The sequence below is a fragment of the Lepidochelys olivacea genome, assembly GCF_965140295.1.
Source record: "Lepidochelys olivacea isolate rLepOli2 genome assembly, chromosome: 22".
Classification (NCBI taxonomy): Eukaryota; Metazoa; Chordata; order Testudines; family Cheloniidae; genus Lepidochelys; species Lepidochelys olivacea.
Genome location: NC_140432.1, coordinates 5,467,045 through 5,491,607, shown reverse-complemented (window position 1 = coordinate 5,491,607; position 24,563 = coordinate 5,467,045). Strand labels below are relative to the sequence as shown.

The following is a 24,563-nucleotide window of genomic DNA, read 5'->3' as shown; positions in this document are numbered from 1 at the left end:
TAGCTTTATCTGTACCGTCTGTGGTGCTTTAAATATGATCCATACTCCCCACCAGCAAACCCAAATTATGCAAAACTTCCTTTGAAACTGAGCAGGACCAAAATAAGTTAAATTGTCTCTGCCATAGAGTTGATCATGCAAATGATCCTGTTTTAAAATCCTATTTTTACAGAGCAACATCTTCTGCTAAATTCTTTCCAGACCAAGAGGATTAGTGTGTGGACATAGCTATTGTAGAGATGGAAAACATTTGCATATTAAGCACTTAGATGTTACAATTTGTGGCTACTATAAAAACCCTGAAAAGGGTTAGATGAGTCACTTCTGTATCTCTGAAACACTCATCTGACTTTGGTTTTAGAAGTATGATGAAAAATAAAATACTCTTTAATCATACATTGAATCCTTAGCAAAATTATGCTAACAAAGTGTTCTAATTTTTTCCCTGTGGGTCTCTCTTTGCAGAGTATGACCCTCCTGGTTACCTCTACCAAGGTGCAGATATCAATGGGCAAATGGTCGAATACGCTACTTTACCAGGCACAAGCCGCGTCAATGGCAGCATACATGGAAACTTCATCAGCAATGGTAGTCTCAGTAATGGCTGTCCACACCTCCATCACAAGGTTCCCAATGGAGTTAATGGGATCATGAATGGTGGCTTGACTGGAGGGACTGGCCTTTACGCAGGGCACACCAACTCTCTATCCAGGACACACATGGATTATGAACATCCCCATCATTTAGTGAATGTAAGAGTGCTTTGACTCACATATGATGTAAGGGTCCTGATCTTGACTTTGGAATTTTATTCACGGTGTGAAAGGAAGCTCCAGCAAGTCAAGTCAGTTGTGGAAATACTAAAGTCTTTGTGCTGGAGCTAACAACTACCAGTTACCCCATCTTTGTTCCAGTGGAAGTAGCTGGGCGTGGTGTTTCTCATACTTTCATCTTCAGGGCTTTCCTGTGGAGATTAGGATTAGAGGCACCAATAACTGTATTTAGTCTGGGGAGTCTCCTCTTACCCTTGTTTTTAGTCTGAGAGTTTTAAGACTCGTGCAATGCTGGATTGAGATACTGTACTGTATATATGGTATTTCTCAGTCTTTCTATCAGATTTAATGATGGTTCCTGAGTTTTCAGCTTCACAAATTGACTGTTCCCCACAAACACACACACACCTGTTTCAGATCTGTGATTTGTAAGCTGTGCTATTAAGTTTACCACAGCATGCACATAGCTGGGGTCTCATAAAAGAAAAAGTCCCTCCGGTCTTGAAATACAACAACATAATAAATAAGTCTGCCTTACTGAGTCCCTTATTTGCAACTTTTGAGACTAATTTCTTGAAGTAACAAAAGCTGGTCTTAACCTGTGATCCAGCCTTTGTGTGCTGTGGAAAAATATTTAATTTTCTGAAACGTGTTCCATTTCCAAGAGAGAATAATGATTTCATTATTGTCTGTGGAAACAGGTGGGTTACTTTCAGACTTACTCCACTTTTATCACTGGTTCTACTCAAAACTGTGAACGTTGCCCAGGAAAAGTTCAAAAAGTCTATGTAATGAATGCTGTTTCCAAAGGGGAAAAAATGGAACGATTGTTTGCTTTAGTAATTGAACACAAGTACTTCATTTTATTCAACAGCAAATTGCCACTTACACAGTAGTTGCCACTTCAGATAACTCCAGGTTGGAACGTGGACTATTCATCTCATCACATGGTCTCCTTTTTGCGCCACAATTTAAGTACCAAAGGTGCAGTTTTTCCTTTACCTAAAAGAACAACCATGGCCAAAAGATTTCTTATGTTGTAAAGCTATCTAACCAACATTAGCAATGGGGATCCTCAAAAGCTTTGGTATTTTGGTTTAGACAAGCACACAGATGTGGTTCTCCAGATATCTGGATGCTGCATGGACTGTAGATACTATACAGACAGGCTTTCTTATGAACTCTGTGGCTAATATTTTGGGGTCCCTTCTTCCAGGTAGAAATCACAGAGCAAGGCTTGCCCTAAGCTTATGTACATGGTGTACAACCACATAGGACCCTGTGTTCCAGGTGCACGTATGTGGGGCTGATCTTCAGATCCCTGCGCTGTTCTGGGTGGAGTAGGCCCATGAGAGCGCCACAGGACGTAGTGTTTCTAGAGGACTGTCCCTTGTAAATACCTGCCTTTCTTTTCATCTCCCCATTTGGAATGGTGTGGAAGGTTGTTGAGACAAGGATGTCCGCATCTGACCACTCCTGCACAGAACAAGTGAGACTTACATAATCACAATACAGAGCAAAGGAACTTTATATCCCCATTCTTACTGGCATCCCTCTTAATGCTCCAGTGTTTGGGGAAAATGAAGAAAAGAGGCCTGGGGGAGAGACATGGTGTGAGTGGTCCCACAGGTCTGCAAAATGTAGGACCAGACCCGGTGCAGAGACATACGAAAATAAGAAATACTGGAGAAGAAGCAATTATGCAACTTAACTCAAACTCAGAGGTTGAATTAGTTTTCCCAAACTCGCGCCCCTTAAGAAAATGCAGAATTGTAACACAACAGCACAGTACCATTTTCAAATGACTCACATCAGTGTCCGCCTAGTATTTAACAATGAGGTATGTGTTAATCTGGCCATTTTACTTGCTTGCAATGGGCCTGTTCAGCCAAAACCAACAACACAAAATCCCTCGCACCCCAGAGTCATTGCTGGCGAAGGAATTACCCCATCTGTAAAAATATAAAATGTTTCAAAAGTCTGTTTAGTGAAGTAAACTGATCTAATCAGAGTAATTACAGGAAAGTGGGATGGGTTTATGTTGTGACATCAGCCCTGAATATTTAACACCCTGTCACCCCAAACGGGGCACAGTCCTCTAATGAATAGGAATTTGCTTTCATGTCTGTCATCAGCGTTAAAAATAAACATATTTACAGTGTGTTTATTAAATTAAACCTGGACATATTAGACTGAAAATAAGCCAGGGAAATTACTACATACTTGTCTAAGGTACAGTTATTTACTTTTCTCTGACACAAATGCTGGCAGAAAACTCAGCTAGACTTTGTATAATAGAAGCTCAGTATTCCCATGCCACATTACAAAACACAGATCTGAAGATTGATAAGGTGATTAAGATTCAAAATTAAATGAGAAGTCCTGGGGGTTAACGTACATTGTGCCCATTTATCATAGACTACATCTTGTATGCCTGTGTTGCCATTCATTTTGGGTTGTTTCTTTCCCCTTCTTCCTCCAGGGTGGTGGAATGTACACAGCAGTGCCTCAGACCGACCCCTCGGAGTGCATCAATTGCCGGAACTGTCGGAACAATAACAGGTAAGTTAGAGTTACACCTCTACTTCTTGGTATCACCTTCAGTGAGCTTTACAAACCACAATCTCTGCAGCACTGTTATGAGTGTAAATGCTGATGATCCCGTTTTACATATTGGAAGCAGAAGCTGAGAGGTGGTGACTATAGCTGGTGAAAATTTTCCAACAAAACTTAGTTTCATCAGAAAATGTCGCTTTGGTGAGTGAAATGTTTCACTGTACCTGCTACATATTTAGCTAAACTTCCATTGAAACAGCAGTGTGCCCTGACGCTCTGCCTCCTCGCCTTCCTTTAGCTCCAGGGTGTGGAAAAGCAGATCAGCAAGCACACTGCCTCAATCTATTTCTTGTGCACAGAGAGACAAAGTCCCAGGGCAACCTTAGCTCTGGGGGACTCACAGTGCCTTTCTGGCTCCCAGAGCTGGGGGGTTGGTGAGGAGGCAGCGCTGCTGGGCTCAGCCTGCTGGAAGGTTGTCAATTTTACTCATGAAGCCATGTCTCTGTGGCTGGCAGGCTCCCTGCAATGGAACAACTTATTGAAATTCATGTTCTTGTCAGTTTCACAGCTGCCAGGATGTCAGTTTCACATTTCCTTTCAAGAGCACAGCATTTCAGTGTTTCTGAAATGAACCTTTTGGGCATCTCTGGTTTGTCAGAAAATTTTAGTAAATTTGTTTTTGTTCTGAATTTGGATGAAAACAATCAAAACCCCCAAACTTTCCAATTTCAGCCAACTGTGGTTGTGATTTAGCCAAGGACACAGTGGAAGTCAGTGTGAATGTGTTTGACAGATGAGTCTCAAAGGTGATCAGCTGATGAACAAAGTATACGAACCTAGATAGGATTGAATAAAGCCAGTATTAGAGCCCTGTAATTGCTGTTGCTCAAATCATTAACTAACCCTTGCTGGGTTTTATTGGGTTTGGGGTTAATGGAGAGGGTTGACCTTTGGTCTCAGTTGTATGTTTCTTTCCTTCAGTTTCATGCGATAGACAATTCTAAATTGAGCATAAAAAGGTTAGTTTGTCAGCTACCATTCACGTTCTTACTGTCTGTTCTGTATTATGAATTTATTATGCCAGCAGATCGAGGGACGTGATCGTTCCCCTCTATTCGACATTGGTGAGGCCTCATCTGGAGTACTGTGTCCAGTTTTGGGCCCCACACTACAAGAAGGATGTGGAAAAATTGGAAAGAGTCCAGCGGAGGGCAACAAAAATGATTAGGGGACTGGAACACATGACTTATGAGGAGAGGCTGAGGGAACTGGGATTGTTTAGTCTGCGGAAGAGAAGAATGAGGGGGGATTTGATAGCTGCTTTCAACTACCTGAAAGGGGGTTCCAGAGAGGATGGCTCTAGACTGCTCTCAGTGGTAGCAGATGACAGAACAAGGAGTAATGGTCTCAAGTTGCCGTGGGGGAGGTTTAGGTTGGATATTAGGAAAAACTTTTTTACTAGGAGGGTGGTGAAACACTGGAATGCGTTACCTAGGGAGGTGGTGGAATCTCCTTCCTTAGAAGTTTTTAAGGTCAGGCTTGACAAAGCCCTGGCTGGGATGATTTAATTGGGGTTGGTCCTGCTTTGAGCAGGGGGTTGGACTAGATGACCTCCTGAGGTCTCTTCCAACCCTGATATTCTATGATTCTATGATGATTTTCTGCCATCTTCTGAAATCCCCTGAGACCATTTATAAAACCAGAGCAAGTGTGTTGGGGGTCACAGCATTCCGTCTTTATGGAATGCAGAATTTGAGGCTCTTGTGGCACGTGGTAGAGGTTTGGCCAGCCTCATGCTCTGGGCATGTCACAGCTGGAGAAAGGAGATTCGTTTATAGAATTCAAGGTCCAGTATACCTCCTGTATTAAGGTTAGGTTGTGTTTTTCACTTAAAGTAGGGATTTTGGCCTTTTTTCTCTGAAGAATGTGTCTTCTCCAAACTAACCTTGCACTGGTGAGTAAAGATTATTTGTTTTCAGGATTTTTGACTAAATCTTGATTTAGTTTGCTAAAATTAATTTAAAAATGGAACCTTAGAATTCAGTATCTCACTTTTTTGAACCCGTTCTGCTAGGAAATGCCTGATTTGTTGTCATTCAAACTCTCCATATTCTTAAAACTCATTACCATCTACCTTCCCCTCGTAAAGATGGCCACTGTTGGCCATTGTTAACTGGACTGAAGCCATAAATCCTCCTCAAGGAGGATGCTACCATCTCACTAAGGCTATATCTGCACTGCAGCTTTGAGGTGTAATTCCCAGCTAGGGTAGACATACACACGCTAACTCTGCCCGAGCTACAGTGCTCAAAACACAAGTGTGGCTGTGGTGGACAGGCAGCAGCTCAGGCTAGCCACCTGAATACAGCCCCATTCAAGATCCTAGGTATGTATTAGCCCACACCACTGCAACCCTACTATTTTTAGCATGCTGGCTGCAGAGATCTAGTCATGTACGTCTCCCTGAGCTGAGAATTGCACCTCCCAACTGCAGTGCAGAGATACCCTAAAGCTATCAAATTTCTTACCTTTCAAGTCTGCCTGGGTGTGACACAAGCCATTGACATGTGACAGATGGCCATAGTGAGGAACATATTTTTGTGCAAGGCACTTTAATTGACTAATTCTTTTTTTTCTTGCTTTTGAGCACATTGTCTCATACTGTGAGAATTCTTTTCACATTTTTAAAAAAGAAAACTAGAAAATTAGGAATTCTGTCGTGTAACCAAAGGGTCACCTCACATGTTATCAGCAACATTTGAACCCTAGGCCTTCAGATCTCTAGCTGATACGTGACTCTGTGAGATCATAGAATATCAGGGTTGGAAGGGACCTCAGGAGGTCATGTAGTCCAACCCCCTGCTCAAAGCAGGACCAATCCCCAATTAAATCATCCCAGCCAGGGCTTTGTCAAGCCTGACCTTAAAAACTTCTAAGGAAGGAGATTCCACCACCTCCCTAGGTAACGCATTCCAGTGTTTCACCACCCTCCTAGTGAAAAAGTTTTTCCTAATATCCAACCTAAATCTCCCCCACTGCAACTTGAGACCATTACTCCTTGTTCTGTCATCTGCTACCACTGAGAACAGTCTAGAGCCATCCTCTTTGGAACCCCCTTTCAGATAGTTGAAAGCAGCTATCAAATCCCCCCTCATTCTTCTCTTCCGCAGACTAAACAATCCCAGTTCCCTCAGCCTCTCCTCGTAAGTCATGTGTTCCAGTCCCCTAATCATTTTTGTTGCCCTCCGCTGGACTCTTTTCAATTTTTCCACATCCTTCTTGTAGTGTGGGGCCCAAAACTGGACACAGTACTCCAGATGAGGCCTCACCAATGTTGAATAGAGGGGAACGATCACATCGATCTGCTGGCAATGCCCCTACATATATATCCCAAAATGCCATTGGCTTTCTTGGCAACAAGGGCACACTGTTGACTCATATCCAGCTTCTTGTCCACTGTAACCCCTAGCTCCTTTTCTGCAGAACTGCTGCCTAGCCATTCGGTCCCTAGTCTGTAGCAGTGCATGTGATTCTTCCGTCGTAAGTGCAGGACTCTACACTTGTCCTTGTTGAACCTCATCAGATTTCTTTTGGCCCAATCCTCTAATTTGTCTAGGTCCGTCTGTATCCTATCCCTACCCTCCAGTGTATTTACCTCTCCTCCCAGTTTAGTGTCGTCTGCAAACTTGCTGAGGGTGCAATCCACACCATCCTCCAGATCATTTATGAAGATATTGAACAAAACCGGCCCCAGGACCGACCCTTGGGGCACTCCACTTGATACCGGCTGCCAACTAGACATGGAGCCATTGATCACTACCCGTTGAGCCCGACAATCTAGCCAACTTTCTATCCACCTTATAGTCCATTTATCCAGCCCATACTTCTTTAACTTGCTGGCAAAAATACTGTGGGAGACTGTGTCAAAAGCTTTGCTAAAGTCAAGGAACAACACGTCCACCGCTTTCCCCCCATCCACAGAGCCAGTTATCTCGTCATAAAAGGCAATTAGATTAGTCAGGCACGACTTGCCCTTGGTGAATCCATGCTGACTGTTCCTGATCACTTTCCTCTCCTCTAAGTGCTTCAGAATTGATTCCTTGAGGACCTGCTCCATGATTTTTCCAGGGACTGAGGTGAGGCTGACTGGCCTGTAGTTCCCAGGATCCTCCTTCTTCCCTTTTTTAAAGATGAGCACTACATTAGCCTTTTTTCAGTCGTCCGGGACTTCCCCTGATCGCCATGAGTTTTCAAAGATAATGGCCAATGGCTCTGCAATCACATCCGCCAACTCCTTTAGCACTCTCGGATGCAACTCATCTGGCCCCATGGACTTGTGCACGTCCAGCTTTTCTAAATAGTCCCGAACCACTTCTTGCTTCACAGAGGGCTGGTCACCTCCTCCCCATGCTGTGCGGCCCAGGGCAGTAGTCTGGGAGCTGACCTTGTTCATGAAGACAGAGGCAAAAAAAGCACTGAGTACGTTAGTTTTTTCCACATCCTCTGTCATTACGTTGCCTCCCTCACTCAGTAAGGGAGATACATGAGTAACCATGTGTGGACCTTCTGCTCGAGAGGAAAGTGAACTGCATTTGACCAGCAGGTGACTCAACAATTTGCTAGACAGCAGTAAAATGCTAGGAATTGGGATTGCCTCATTTCTAATTATTAGACGTTAGTAATTGTATTCCTGGCTCTGGCATGGAAGAATTATCTAGTAGTTACAGACCACATAGTCAAGTACATCAGATTGGGCAGGTTGTTTCTGAGCAGCAGGGTGGCTGAGATGGGGTCTGCCATATCAGAGATCTCAGTTCTGTTCCTAGCTCTGCTACAAGTGATTTTGTGCAACTTCTGTTCCTTGATTTGTAAAATGGCGTGGCTAATACTAGCCTCCTCAGTATTAAGGGCTGTGAAGTGCAGAAGTGTATAAGCAACAGGGAGTGGAAGAGATGAGATTTAAATTCAGGTTTTCTCAGTTCCCAGCTCAGTGCACTTACTGCTAAGCTAAGGTGTATTTTGATGGGATTCTGTCTTCCCTCTCCAAGACCGAGAGCCTGGTTCAGTTGTAATTCAATTGAGAGCTGTGCTTGCCGTGTGAAAAGTGAGGCTACCCCCTAGTAAAGGTGGTCATCTCTTGGTTCTTGTTCCAATGGGATTGAAGCCCATCACAGATCAAGGCATCTCCACTTGTATTCCTTCTCCATGTTCCCTGAAAGGCACCGCCTCTAGCCTCCCAGCTCCTCAACAGTCACCTCTCTTGGGTAGAGACCTATGTCTCTCTCCATCCTGACTGAAGTTTTTTCCAGCCTGCACAGATCTCTGCCAACATTGTGATATCCACAGCAAGCTAGACTGCCTAAACAGGACAGAGTCTGTGCTTTGCTTTAAATGCAAAAGCTTACAAACAGCATGATTGCCATAACACTTCCTGGGTTCACATCCTTTTCCCCCCTGAGAGATGTTACATAAAATTCTGGCCCACAATACTGCATAGACTTTAAGGCCAGAAGGGACCACCATGATCATCTAGTCAACGTCCTGCGCACTGCAGGCCACAGAACCTCCCCCACCCACTCCTGTAATAGACCCATCACTTCTGGCTGAGATACTGACATCCTCAAATCTTGGTTTAAAGTCTTCAAGTTACGAAGAATCCACCATTTACTCTAGCTCAAACCAGCAAGTGACCTGTGTCCCATGCTGCAGAGGAAGCCAAAGCCCTCAGGGTCTTTGCCAGTGTTACCTGGGGGAAAAGTCCTTCCAACCCCAAATGAGCAGTTAGACCCAGAGCATGTGGGCAAGACCCCATCCTTCCCCTCCCCCCCACCAGACACCTGGGAAAGAATTTTCTGTAATAACTCGGAGCCCTCCCCATCTAGTGTCCCATCTCTGGCTATTGGGGATATTTGCTAATAGCAGCTATGTATTGTTTTCATTTCATACTATGGACTCCACAGATACCTAAATTTAATCCAGTTAGGTTTTTTCAAGGATATTGCAGGAAATTGCCATATCTGTCACAAAGCCAAAAGCTGTCCTCAGGAAAGAGAACTGCCCTTTAGACTGTGTGGTTAGAAATTGATTAAAGATCTTTTGCCATCAACCTTGTCCCCAGCAAAATCATGTAGCAGGTCCTCAAGGAATCCATTTTGAAGCACTTGGAGGAGGAGAAGGTGATCGGCAACGGTCAACATGGATTCACCAAGGGCAAGTCATGCCTGACCAACCTGATTGCCTTCTATGATGAGAGAACTGGCTCTGTGGATACAGGGAAAGCAGTGGATGTGATATATCTTGCCTTTAGCAAAGCTTTTTATACAGTCTCCCACACTATCCTTGCCAGCAAGTTAAAGAAGTATGGATTGGATGAATGGACTATATGGTAGAGAGAAAGCTGGCTAGATTGTCGGGCTCAAGGGGTAGTGATCAATGGCTCGATGTCTAGTTGGCAGCCAGCCAACGGCATATTGGCTGCATTAGTAGGAGCATTGCCAGCAAATCAAGGGACGTGATTATTCCCCTCTGTTCGGCACTGGTGAGGCCACACCTGGAGTATTGTGTCCAGTTTTGGTCCCCCCACTACAGAATGGATGTGGACAAATTGGAGAGAGTCCAGCGGAGGGCAACAAAAATGATTCGGGGGCTGGGGCACATGTCTTACAAGGAGAGGCTGAGGGAACTGGGGTTATTTAGTTTGCAGAAGAGAAGAGTGAGGGAGGATTTGATAGCAGCCTTCAACTACCTGAAGGGGGGTTCCAAAGAGGATGGCTCTAGACTGTTCTCAGTGGTAGCAGATGACAGAACAAGGAGCAATGGTCTCAAGTTGTGGTGGGGGAGGTGTAGGTTGGATATTAGGAAACACTGTTTCACTAGGAGGGTGGTGAAGCACCAGAATGGGTTACCTAGGGAGGTGGTGGAATCTCCCATGCTTAGAGCTTTTTAAGGCCCGGCTTGACAAAGCCCTGGCTGGGATGATTTAGTTGGGGTTGGTCCTGCTTTGAGCAGAGGGTTGGACTAGATGACCTCCTGAAGCCTCTTCCAACCCTAATATTCCATGATTCAATCAGGGAGTAGAGGCGGAGGTTTCTTGGGGTGAGAAGTTCCAGAGACTGGAGCTTATGGCTCTCTAGCATCTGTTTGAAGCTCTTCGGTTTGACAAAGCTCTTCCAGTTCTCCATGCTGAGAAGCAGTGACTGGCCTGGCTGAGCAGTTGTGACACTTCATGGGACCTGCCTTGCCCCATCAATACAGGCATTGTCCTTCTGGACTTTTAGGCAGGACTGATAGCTCCTGCTGCCTCTCCTTCTCCAAACATCCCTGCTCCCTCCATCCCCACATGCCATAGGGGATGTTGGGTGCATCCCTGCTGCCTTCCTTGCACCGCCAAAACACTCCAGCACTAGCTGTATGAAAAACACAGAAAATTTCCTCTATAAAAACTTTGTTTAAAAGGAATTAATGTGGGTTAAGGATGACCTCAACCTTGAATGCTTAATCTACCTGTTGCATTGCTATTGGGCTGTACCTGGCCTCATTGCGTGAATCGCTTCAATGCTGCTGATCCCGGAATTTATCCACCAACTTTGGCTGATATTACTGATAATCTTAGTAGGGATGTAAATATTAAACGGTTAACCGCTAAGTATTAGTCTTACCATTAATATATTGCAGTTAACGTTTAAAACAGATTGCCCCTACCTACACATCCAAGCACACCATGGGCATTAACAAATCCACCTCTTCCCTATCAGCATCCTGCTCCCCACTCAGGGCCAGCAGTAAGGGGCACATGAGCGGAATTAGTCAAAGTCCCCTGATATACCAAGGGAGACTGGGTCACGTGATGGGGAGACTGGTGTCACCATGACAGGTTCTCCCTGCTGCCATAACCCTCCTGGATCACATGATAGTCTCTCCCTTCCCTTCCCCCCACCCCACCTCCCGTCGCCATGACAGTGCACAGGAGGGAGTTCTGATGGGGTACCAACTAGGGATGTAAAATATTAAACGGTTAACTGATACCCATTTAAACTATTGCAATTGTATTTTTAAGTGATATTTACATCTCTAGATCTTATGAGTTTAAATTCTGCATTTAAATTCAGACCAAATATAAATGAATGTTTTTTCATTATTTAGCACAGTGGTTTTCAACCTTTTTTGATTTGCAGGCCCCTAAAAAATTTCAAATGGAGGTGTGGACCCCTTTGGAAATCTTAAACAGTCTGTGGACCCCCACAGGTCCATGAACCACAGGTTGAAAACAATTAATTTAGCATATTTAATGGCAGGCAGCTAATATGGAATGGTTCTTAGCAGTGGTGAGCTGGAGCCGGTTCGCACCAACCGGTTGTTACATTTTGAAGCAGTTTTAGAACCGGTTGTTAACCCGCTTCCCTGCAGGGGGCGCTGAGCCTTTGATGGGCTCTGGCCGGGGAGTGATGTAATTCCTCCTCCGGCCGCCGGGGGCGCTGTGCTGCGGGAGCCACATGGGCTGCTGCCTCGCCCTGGGCACGAGCCCTGGTGCTGCTGCTGCTCCCCTGGCCCTGGGGCTCCCGCTGCTGCCTGGGGGGTCCCCGGCCGCTCTGCTGGGCCTGGGCTGCGTCCTGTTGCTCTCCCCATGAGCACCCACCACCCTGCCCGCAGCCAGCCCCTGTCTCCAGCCACCCCCACACCCCCTGCCCTGCCTCCAGCCACCCCTGCACCCCCTGCCGCACCCCCTGCCCTGCCTCCAGCCAACCCCTGCCACACGCACCCCCTGCCCTGCCCACAGCCAGCCCGTCTCCAGCCACTCCCGCCCGCAGCCAGCCTCTGCCGCACCGCCTGCCCTGCCCGCAGCCTGCCCTGTCTCCAGCCAGCCCTGCACCGCCCTGCCCTGCCTGTAGCCAGCACCTACCTCCAGCCAGCCCCACACCCTCCTGTCTCCAGCCAGCTCCACACGCCCTGCCCTGCCCGCAGCCAGCCCTGCAACCCCTGCCTCCAGCTAGCCCTGCCCCAGACTCCTGTCTGCAGCTGGCCCCACGTTTACTGGTGCCCTGCAGTTCCCAGGGCAGTAACCCTGCACACCTGCTTCAATGAGGGGGGAAGGGAGCAGCTGGGACCCACACATGTGCACACCCTAGGGTGACCAGACAGCAAGTGTGAAAAATCAGGATGGGGTGGGAGGTAATAGGAGCCTATATAAGAAAAAGACTCCAAAATCGGGACTGTCCCTAATAAAATCAGGACATCTGGTCCCCCTAGCACACCCCCAGGGCGTGGCGGGGCCCCACACATGTGAAACGGAGCTCATTTCTAGCTCAGGCTCATCTTTTTAAAAAAAAAACTTTCGGCAGGGTTACCACACATCTGTGTTTTCCCGGACAGGTCAGGCTTTTTGGTTCTTAAATCGCCGTCCGGGAAAATACAGACGTATGGTAACCCTGTTAGTACCAAAAATACATACTGGGGCACACCCCTTAAATCAGAACTTTTTATAGGGAACCGGTTGTTAAGATTTTGGCAGCTCATCACTGGTTCTTAGCCACACTAATAGTGAGATTTGAAATTTGTGTCTTGGATCAGATTTGACCTCTGTTCTGCACTGTTCACCTGTAGATAAGCATAATTCTTCATGCTATAGTAAGGATTATAGTTCATTTGCATTTCTCCTTCACTAAAGAACCTGATGCACGTGCCTTCGAGTACTCCTATCTGGTGGGTTTCTGTGTACTTAACCAAATGGCTGTTCAGTTTCTGCTTGTTTTTTTGATCAGTGCCAAAGTGTGTTGCTTGTGGTACGTCTGTATCAGTACCAGTATTTCCAGCAATGGCCCTCTCTAAGCAGGCTTTCATGGTACAGTGGTGAAAACACCTGCATTTCTGTCTACACTGATGCTTACACTGCTGCTACGACTGCTGCAGTCGAACCACTGCTGATAGTTGAACTATGAATACTCATTTTTCTAGTGTGGACAAGGCCAATGAGACTGCAATTTGTGTCAGTTTTCCCAGTGAAAGGCTCTCCGGTACTTTTAAAATGGGCACACTTTTTTTTTTTAATGTTCTATATTTCTATTATATACAGCAAGCACATGTAGGCAAGATATTTTGTCTGCAGGTTCAACCCAGGTAGGGCTGCTTCTCTCTAACCCTTCTTTGTGTCCCACACCAGGGCAATATTTGTATTTTGTGGTCAGATTCATTAGCAGCACATAAACTCTAAATGGACCAGCAAAGCAGTATTCAGCCAATTTGTAATGTAAGTTACTAAGAAGTCGGGTCTATAAATCAGGTCATGGGTTGGTTTTGGCTTTTTAGCATTGAGATTTGATTTGAAATGCATTTTCCACTGGACAGATTTTATACTATCATTCATATGTGCTCTGTGTTGGAGGTGTAATAACTAGTTTTAATCAGAGTTTTAGCATGGACCATTGGATTTAAATTTAATGAGCCAAATTAATTTACTAAAACTCCACTCCAGCCAATGCCATTATACCAGGAATGATGTTGAACACGTGTTTCAAAAGAGCCCCTAAACATGCAAAAACAAACATTTAAAATGGGTTTCACTAAAGGAATTGTTTATTTTTAAAAAAAAGGGATTCTAGTCAAAACCTCTGTGGAAAGAAATGACAACTAATGAATGGATTTGTTTGAAGACCAGATGTGTTGCATTTGAGTTCTGCAGTGGCTTTTGTGGTATTTCTGTTCTTGGAATCATAAGTATTTGGAGACTGTTTTAATGTGAGGTGATGGACAGAAAATGGAAGTTGCCGTGCCCTGGCACTTCGTGTTGCTATTGTCATAGGAACGTTTGGGAGGGGAGTTCATCCCATGGGGCTGCTTCATTCCACTTCCAGGGATACCTACGAGGACAGATAGATTCTTACTCCAAAGTCCATGTTTTGACCTGCTCCGAATTGTCCATTTCATCTCCCCATGACTGCTACATTCCTTGGTTTTTGGGCCCTGGAAGATTAATTATCTTGATTCTGGTTTTTTTCCAGCAAGTCTGGTCGTCGCTTTGGTTTCATGTGAGAGACCCGAGTAAGCACTGGAATAAAAAATTGCCCAGGGAGGTGGTGGAATTTCCATCATTGGAGATTTTTAAGAGCAGGTTAGACAAACACCTGTCAGGGATGGTCTAGATCAGTGGTCCCCAATGCGGTGCCCGTGGATGCCATGGTGCCCGCTGGGGCATTTTTGTGCACCCACAAGACACCCTGCCGCTGAAATGCTGCCAAGGAGCATGGCCGCCTTAGAACCACCCGCCAAAATGCCACCGAGAAGCGTTGCCATTTTGGCGGTGATGCTTGGCATTTCGGCGTCCGGTTCTAAGGCGGCCGCGCTCGTCGGCGGCATTTCAGCGGCAGGGTGTCCGGCACCCACTACGGCAGTATGCTATTCCTACAGAAAGGTTGGGGACCACTGGTCTAGATAATGCTTAGTCCTGCCATGAGTGCAGGGGACAGGACTAGATGCCCTCTCAAGGTCCCTTCTAGTCCTACGAGTTTATGGTTCTGAGGTTTTGTACATAAGGTGACCATGTTTAAAACCAGAATTACAGTCCCCTAGAACCTCAGTCTCAATCTCTGAATTGTTTTAGATAGAATCCCCTTAAATATGATCTTTGTGCTAATCAGAATGACCTGATCGAAATACTTTGGGGGAACTAAATAGGAGCAACTTTAGCAGTTACCTTGCATAGAAGCTCTTCACATAGAAACTATGAATTTGAATATATTTTCTTCCCTTTAAATAGAAGGTGAATTCTGTTAACTTTCATGCTAAAGGATTAGTTACCTGTCAGTGGGGGGGCTTCTGAATGCAGATATGCTGTCATTGTCAGTGTCTCCCAAAATAGCTATGTAATAGTCTTCCATCTTCCCTTGCAGTCTAACAATCAAATGCTGGAGTGACCGACCCATTTAACTCTTCTGAATTGCATGCTCTTGAAAAACTAGAACAGCATGGGTTCTGTTAACGAGATGCAGATGTCTCAAAATAGGCATTGAACTTCCTAATGCACACAATCGGCTCTGAATACTGAAAGTTCAGCAGTTTATGGAATGCCAAATAACACACAAACCTGTAGCCAGTTCTCACAGGCAAGCTGTCCAGGCTGACACAGGCATTTAAGGAAAAAGGGTGAGAACATCTTGCATTTCCCAGTGCCAAAAGAAACTTGGTAATAAGACAGTTCTGACTTCAAATAACATACTGACTTCTCCCAATGGCACTCTCCTATACAATGCACTACACGATGGTGACTCTGCATACCCAGAAAAGCTTGTCCTCATAGAGGGACATGAAGAATACTTCACTCATTAGAATGCGGCCTGAATAAACCTTGAGTAATTTTCCTGCTTTGCAGGTGGTAAAATGGGCCTCTTCTGTTATTTTGAGCACAGTGACGTGTAGTAAGTTCTCACACAAACCGTTCAGATTTGTGTGTGGCAGAATACACTAAGCCCTTAGTTTATTTATATTTTTAATTTAACACAAGTGGAAATAAATGATTTCGGTCTGAAGCACTCAAACTAAGCTTTTTTTTCTTTTTTCTTTTTCGCTACCAAATAAGTAACACAGCAACTGAATGAGCGCGGTTTCACACAGCACAGCCTAGTGGTTCTCCAAATTGTATTTCATACACTCGTTTGTAAAGCGTTATCATCGCAGCAATTCCTTATTGAGCTCAGATGTGATTTGGTAGTCCAGCATTGCGAAACGCACTCTTCCACTTGCATATATGTGCTAGGTCTTTCAAATATGTATGAGTGGTTTATTTTGGTGGCATAAATATGCTCTCGTGTTTAGAAATAAGTACTCTTTAACTTTTTTCCGGATTGATTTCTTTCCATCAGCAAAAGGATATTTTATCGTGTTAAATACATTGTGCTATAAATCTGATAAACGTGTTTCAGATCCTGTTGGAACTGTGTTTATTGACTGGTGCCAGCTCAGAATGGCGCTGTGTGATCAGCATGGTGACTGGTGCTATACAAGGAACTAAAATGAGATGGGATAGTTCTGCGCATGGTGCATATAGCAGGAAGGGTTGTGCATTTAGATTTGGCAGTAGAAATTGTTCTGAGCTGTATCCATTTGGCATATCACTGGATAATCTGTGTAATATTTGAGAACCCTGTCTGACTCTCATGAGCACTTCCAAACGTTGCTATGGCCAAGGTAATTGTGTGTAAACAGATATGCTCTTCTTTGTAATCAGCCTGCTCCTGCTGCTTGTTGATGAGTTGTGGTGTCGCAATCCAGGGTTTGTGTCCTTAATAAGTGAATCCTGCAGAATTAGTAAGTTTCTGTTGACTGCCAGAGTGTGGTGAAAGTGAATGACAGGTAGTGAGGTTCTGGTGAAATAATTGTTGTAATTTTTCTGCAATGTGGTAGATTTGCTGTATGTCACTCTCCATGCTAGATTTGGGAACAAAGGCTGCACTCTTCTTACAGCTCATACAGCTTGTTTCAGAGAATTCCAATTCATCTGACTGTTCTAAATATGAAAGTTTGAGCTGTGTAAAAATTCCTGGTACCTATGGAGTCATACTGGAGTGGTCTCTCCTGGGCTTTCACATTTAACGTGGCTGTTACAAATGAAGCTGCTAGCACTGCTGAGCCCAGGACTTCAGGAACTGCAACATACTTGGCATTTTCACTATTTAGAATGAGATAATGCTAGGCATATATCTATAAAGGGCTTTTGCTATAAACTTCTTTCTGTTTAAAGGTTAAGTAGCTTAGCTGTCAAGATTGATTTCCCAGCTTGCCTTCAGTTTCAGAGTCCAGAATGAGTGTCTTTGATATAGTAACTTTTCAATTTATACAAAAAATACTAAGTTTTTACACTTAGAGTGCTGCAGTGGGTTGTATGTAGTTCCTCTGTTCACATTAACTAGCTTAGCAAAGCCTATTTTTAACATGAGCTGCTCGATTGGTTCGTTGGATTCGTAACTTAAACTCTGTGTCGTGGCTTTTAAAATCTGCATTACAAAGCTGGCCAAATGAAGGAATGTGTTCGCAAGTCACTTAATTGACAATAGATGGAAAAAATGCTAAATAAATAATTCTCTGAACATTTTTCAGCCATCTGGTGAGCTGGGCAAACAAGTATTTAATTGTGAGTATATTTTCCCCCAAAAAGTCTGAATTTATCTGACAGAATAATTGTAATTTAATCCACCAGCTCTACTATATTTACTGTATTCAGTAATTGAGATTTACTTGATGAAGTATTCAAAAACTTCTTCAATCCCTTGTAGTTGCTAGAACAAAGAATCTGGAGAGATCAGGACTCCGTGAGTGATTCTTCATTTTGGTTTAAATTCACAGGTGTTTCACCAAAACCAACGGCACTTTTAGCAGCAGCACGCTACCTGTTGTGCCCCTAGTAGCACCTTATCAGCAGGACAGTTTAGAGATGAAACCGCTGAATCATGTGATGGTAGCCATGTGTTTAGCCTCCACGGTCCCGGAACGCAGCATCGAGATGGAGGAAGACAGCAAGGAGAAAGTGGAGCAGCCATCTACTCAGCATTCTTGCTGTCAGGAAAATATGAACCAGATTAACATAGATTACCCAGAAGGTATGCCAAAATTAGGGGAGAATAAATCTTGGCTTCCAAACTGCGTGTTTATTGTACAACAGCTGTAGGGTGCTTAATCTGACTACACAGAAACTAGCAATTAGTCTCGGAAATGGAAAGCCAGACTCTGCAAGGTGTTGATCAGCTTGCAGCTCCCCCTGAAGACAATGGAAGTGAAGATATTAAAATGCCTTCCAGATGCATGCCCTAAATAATGAGTGTTCTAAATGGAACCCCCCCCCAGTACACCTACTCCAGATGATGTGATGACTGATTTATTTTGAATGCTATTTTTTTTAATAATCTTGGTCAGTACCACCTTAGGCGTTGCTCTTATCAGATCTCATATTCTAAGAAGAATCAGGCTGGGTAATTACGTATATGAGACCTCTAGGGAAAGCCCAGGTACCTGCAGGAAGTGGAGTTAATTCAGAGTTAGCTAGGGGATGCACCAAATGGGGAAACTGGAATTTAGGAATAAACTGTCTTGTTCTTTTGGGCGGCAAGAGCTGAAAGCATCACACATTCCTTTATAGCTCCTGGCTGGCCCCAAAGAGAGAGAGATTTTGAGCTTCCCAGCTGAAAAGACAGGTTGGATCAACATGGTGTTCAGAGGGGGTAAAGACAAGGGATCAAGGGTCCTGGCAGTTCCTTCCCACCCCATCATTTTGCCTTTTCTTCTTCTATGAAACAATCTCCACTGGGCTATGGCAGCCCTTCCTTTTTTGTGCAGGTTAACAGTAAGTGCACCCCAGTCCCCAAGTCCCTTTGAAGCATTCTCCTGTAGTGTTCAGTACCTTAGACACTGAATGCTCACAGAATTATCAGGTTAGCTATCCCCATGGGAATGGTATATGCACCAGCTTGTATGATTCAAGTCAGGATCAGCTCATATGTAACATCAAAGCACTGAGATATATTTATAGTGAAAACAATCATAAGTTTATTATCAAAGATTAAGATGTAAGAGACAGTGAGTAAGGATAATGGTAATAGAAGGGTTATATATAAAACAAAATCATAACACGCACAGGTGCGGCACCTAGGGGGGAGGAGGGATGCTGCAGCACCCCAAGGTTTTAGCTGGGGCTCTGCTGCCTGCCTGCTGGATCCCCAGGTCCCGGCCTACTGGCTCTGGGGGCAGGGGAGGAGGAGCGGACAGAGGTAAGGGGGCTGGCTTTCAGCACCCCCACTATTCAAAGTGTTCCCGCACCACTGATAAGTTTAATCTCTAGAAAGCGGGTTAGCAGTCTAACCTTCTGTCTAAGAACGTTTGTCTGACCCCAGATGTCTTTCGCAGTGTTTCGGCCAAGCCTGGTTGAGATTCCATTTGCATGAATGTAAACACGCTGTCCCTTTACTTCCTCAGGTGTAGGATAAAGGGGAGTCTCCTTGCCTTCTAGTTACATCCCTATTGGTCACTGACCTTAGAGACAGCAGAATCTCTCCCCTCCCCGCCCCCATTACTTGTTTTTTTTCCTCTGTTCTTTCCTGTTGATCCTGTATGCAAATGGATCTTTCATTGTGTTGCCTAACACTACTTAATTTACATTTGACAGAGAGATACACATCTTACTCCCTGTCTGGAAGAAATTTTTTTTTCTCTTTGGTTGGTGACAGACTTTAAAACCTATATTTTCAGTACATGTACACAGCTCCTTAAATATCCATGCGTACATCAGGTAACGATTATGAGGATCAGTATGACATAATATTTTTCTTAGAAACCTCACAACCTCATTTATGGATAAATATAAAAATGGTGTGCTAGGAGTGATGAGTTTGTCAGGCCTCTTATGAGTTCCTGTTACACAACTGTGAACCATTTGGCATTGAGAGGTTCTTAGGGTCATCATGTATTTGTATGTTTTAATTAGATCAGTGAGGCAGCTTGCCGTTTGAAACTAGGGCTTTCCCCATAATCTCCCAAGGAAGCAAAGCCGCTATCCACAATCTGATCACTAAATCTAGTGATAACTGGAAGTACATTATTAAAAGGCCTAGAGAACAGGGAAATGTATCATGAGAAATGCCCTAGGAAATTAGCAATTCCTGCTAGGGTTTAACACTGTACAGCGTCCAAACTAATTTTCACTTTTAGTGGAAAGCAAAGGTTTCCCCAGTTCACGAGTCTGCATTTGGAGACTGGTGGGGCAAGTATGCGGAAATAGTGAAGGGGCGAGGAGAGATTTCATGCTAATATAAACTGCTCTTGGTTTGCAGGTGACATCTGTGCACATTCAGAAACATCAGATCATATTTTGAGCTGGAGTCCTCTTATTCTGCAGCCTGTTTCAAAGGACTGTAATGAAAAATCAGGATGGAATTCTCCTGGTGTCACTTTAAACAGCTCCGGGGACCTTCGGCCACTCCAGATGCAGGAAAGCTGAAGAAGCAGCAGCCATTTTCCCACTTAAAGCCAGTAACTGCACAGCAGAGTCACTGACAAGGACTGACAGAGGGGTGTTAATTCTAACAGAGAGAGTCACTATTTATTTTTTTGTAGTAGTGTCATGAATGTATCTTGTTTAAAATGGTTGCCTTTTTATATTATTTATGCCTTGAGAAATTCCTTTGTTTTTTCCACACCCTGTGGAATTAGCCTGGTTATGTATAAAGTTTTGTAATAATATAAAGAACAACGATGGGAAATATATAGTGTGTTTTCCATGGATATTGCCAGCATGAGAAGCACTTCTGCAGAGGAGCATAAATGTTTAGTATGCAGACTTATTAGAGTGGATCCGACCCGAGTGGTTCTGAAGTTCATAGCAGATTATAGCCACCCTATAGAGCTGCCGTGTCACTGGCATTTGTTGCAATATTTTTACAGCTAATTTCTCTGACTATGCTCAAATGCTGCTGTTTCAGGCTCTCTTAATGGAAAGAGATTTGATAATGGACCCCAGCCAATCTGTTTATACGAATGATCCAGCTGGTCGAATAGGTCTACATCTGATTTGGGAACCTGAGCCCAGCATTCAGCTGGATACTACTTATCATATTTTGAGTTATCTCCAAGTATTGGAAAATCCCTAGTGTTCAGAGAATTTCATAATTCCCAAAACTGTCATGCCTTCTAGCAGGAATGATTTATCTGAACATTCTTACTGGAAGGTCACTATTTGTTGTTTTTAAAAGTATTAGTCATCTAAATAGGGAACAGAAAGTATTCCATATAACTTGTGGGATCAGCTATATAATATACATAAGGAATAATCTACATGAATAATTTGTGAACAGCCTAGAGTCTGAGCATTGTTTATCCAAGCTCGTTAGCACATAGTGATTGCTCTGAACATATTCGTTATTGTTAAAGGCTCTCAACCAAAAAAGGCTGCTACATTCAGAAGAGTTATTGGCAGTGAGTATGTAACTGTCTCTTACTAGCTGATTGTTTTTCATTCTTGTGCATGTTTTAAATTTCGCTGCAGGTAAGTCGGGTTGAATTTTCTCAGTTTACATCTTAAACCTGCTCATGCATGCGCACCTTTCCTTCAGAGCAGGTGGGATTGATATACCAAGAGTAAATGCCGGCAGGGCAAAGTGAACTCACTCTGAAATGTCCAACTGCTTCAGTTTCTACAGCACATTAGTACATACTTGCCACTAATTCCACTAGCTTAATTTCCAGCTTAATTGCCTCAGATTGGACCTGTTCAATTTACAGTGGAACCTCCAGTGCTTGGTACTTTTCTAATCCCCCCACAAGCTAATATTCAGCAGTGCCGGTAGTTGCACGTCTCTAAACGTACCCCTGGTTAGCAGAGGCAGATCTGTGGTGAGGCTCACATCCCTAAAATATCATCGTCCAAGATGCACCGTTATCACAAATGATTCAAACTAAAGTATAACGAACGTTTTGTGATACTTTAGCCCGGCTTGCTTGCTGCGCTTACAAAGGCAAAGTTCAGTCCTTTGCCATGGATCTCCCAGGGCCTGAATGGTATTTTAGCTCCATGGTTTGAGAAAAAGGGAAAATGTATCATTCGTGTAATAAGGCTCTCTTCGCCTGTTAAATAAGAGCACGGAGGGGTTGCTTTAGAAAATTGAGCCTGGTGCCGTCGTAGACGGTGTCCAACAAACCACAGCTCAGACAATGGCTGGGTACGAAGAAATCGGCCTGTATCTGAGACGTAGCAGCTGGAGTGTGACGTAGGTGTTGCAATGTTAACTGCTCTTTTTTTCCAAATTTAATCAGAGTAAATAAAACAAACTTTCCCTTGTAAAACACCCTATCCAAAAATCAGAGCCTGTAAGCCAAGGAATGAGGCACATCACTCGCTGTTACTGCCACCCTCAGGCAAGGTGTGTGCAGTCTCCTTTTAATGGAATGAATGTTTCCCTAGCTAGAGCGAGAAACACCCCGAGGGGCGGGAGAGAGGTAAAGCTGCCCTATTTGAATCACAAACCCCTTGCAGGAGAAACCAGGAGGTGGCTACAGGTGCACTGTACAGTAGCATCTCAGAGTTACAAACACCCAAGTTACGAACTGACCAGTCAACCACACCCCTCATTTGGAACCGGAAGTACGTAATCCAGCAGCAGCAGGGACCCCAAAAAGCTAATACCGCACCGTACTGCATTAAACATACTCTCCTGAAAGACAGTAAGGGGAAAGCAGCATTTTTCTTCCGCCTACTAAAGCTTCAAAGCTGCATTAAGTCAATGTTCAGTTGTAAACTTTTGAAAACAACCAGAATGTTTTGTTCAGAGTTCGAACAACCTCCCTTCCTGAGGTGTTTGTAACTCGGAGGTCCTGTGGTACCACACTGAGTAAGATGTGTGTATCATAAAGACTGACTCTGTACTTTTCTAACTATTGCAACAAATGTCAAATGCGGCCTGCGTGTATACAGTGTGTGAAAATGTTATATATAATATAGGATGTATATTATATATTTTGTAAATTCAGCCCTTAAATGAGAACTTCCTGGGTTTGATCTAGGTCACTATGCAAGAGTTTATTGCAGTGGGAAACTAGTTGATGCTGCTTTTGCTCGGTGGATGGGAGAGGGGGCCGCACCAGATGTGGACACGAGTTCTCTATTCCTGATGTCCAGGTGTACAGCGTGTGCTAATGGATTAGTCTGCATATTTGTGAGACCTAATTAGCGTCCGAGGAAGGCAGACTCCTGTCGTAGTGTGATCTATTGAGTGCAATGGCCGATCTCGTGAGGTTACGAAAGTTGCCTGTTAGGAGAACTAGCATATTAAATGCTTTGACAGAGAGATCCAGGAAACTCTGCTGTAAGAGTTTGGTAGTTTGGAGCAGGAAACCAAGGCAGGTTCGTATGAGTCCTTGGGACATAAACTGCTTTGAAAGAGTCAGATTTTGCGGGTGGGGTTTCTACTCAAGGAAGAGATTGTTGTAATCTGCCATGTTAGCAGAGTCTCATCATGGACTGCTTTATTTATAATGATTAACACTGTTTTAAGTGTTTTTCTTTTATTGTATTTTATTTATAAAAATATATATATGTTTGCCTTTCTTTTTAGGGGTCATGTGTTCTCCCAACTATAGGTGCATAATTATAAAACTCTACACAAATCCTGCGTAGATGCTGTGATTCCCAGCTCATGCACATCAGTCCAGTCTCATCCTTAGACTTCAGCTAGTATCAGCTCCCCAGGAAATGCTGGAAGGCCTTTCCCCTCTGAAAACCCGCCTTGTTCTTTAAAGCTGGCTTGGTTTTGTGCTTTTAATGTTGTTTTCCTTTGAAATCTAGAGGGCACAGGGGCTTAGGGGGATGTGGGAAGTAGACAAACTCTAGAATCCTGGGTTCATTGGCAAGGGTTTTGGCACCAGGGGGATGAGATGCATTGGCAGAGCTGTGATGAGGAAACTTTTATATTAACTGCCTATGTTATCCTTGACTCTAGCCAGTGTTAAGTTCTTTGCTTCTGTGGGCACTACATAACCTAGGGGTGGGTTTGTTTGTTTTTAAGAAGGTTCACTGACATCAGACCTATGTGCATTTCCCTTTTTTACCCTGTTTTTTAAACACTGAGGCCCTCTGAAGCTTCCTGGTTTTACTAGCCAAATCTTGATCTCTCAGAAACAATCCATTTAAAAATCGTGTTTCAAACCTTTCCTCTTGGTACGTGCTCTAGTTACGTAATGGTGTGTCTCAATATGGGTCTATGATATAAAACAAACAAACCAACCCTCCCTGATCCTCCCGGTATCTGAGAGTGTCATTCCGCTGTCGTACTGCCCAAGGGAAATGTTTTTCTGTATTTCACCTGTGTGGTCTTTGAAAGCAATGACTTAAAGATGCATGGTTTTTGTATCATATAGAAAAATATACTATATTTTCCTAAAAAAAAAAAAAAAAAAGAGTTGTAATATTCTTTTGAAATTGTACATATTTTTAAATGATGTAGTTTTTGGCAGAATTTTTTTGGTGGTTTGATTAATATTAAAGAGAATGCTGCTGCTTTGAGTGATGCTTATTAGATTGTGTCTGCTCTTGAATCGACAAGTGGTGTGAATTCTCGTTAGCCGAAAGCTACTGATATTAGAGAAAAGGTCAGACTAGCTATATCACTACTTAATATAGGCCAAATTATTTACTACTTTCATATTTAATTGTGCTTCACCAAATTTACCCTACCCTAAAGAACAGTGAATTGCCAACAATATTTT

The 24,563-nt window shown here is 43.8% G+C and overlaps 1 protein-coding gene across 2 annotated transcripts in view; it reads left to right on the top strand.

Annotated features, from left to right (window-relative positions):
• The window catches only part of CDON (cell adhesion associated, oncogene regulated), a 97,928-nt gene extending 73,611 nt beyond the window's left edge, over window positions 1-24,317 (top strand). For both annotated transcript variants that reach the window (XM_084611949.1, XM_084611950.1), the window contains exons 17-20: window positions 466-752; window positions 3,256-3,335; window positions 17,661-17,914; window positions 20,138-24,317. In XM_084611949.1, the coding sequence (XP_084468075.1) occupies window positions 466-752; window positions 3,256-3,335; window positions 17,661-17,914; window positions 20,138-20,304 (788 nt within the window). In that variant the 3' untranslated portion in view covers window positions 20,305-24,317. The remainder of the gene's footprint in view (window positions 1-465; window positions 753-3,255; window positions 3,336-17,660; window positions 17,915-20,137) is intronic.
• The last annotated feature ends 246 nt before the right edge of the window (window positions 24,318-24,563 follow it).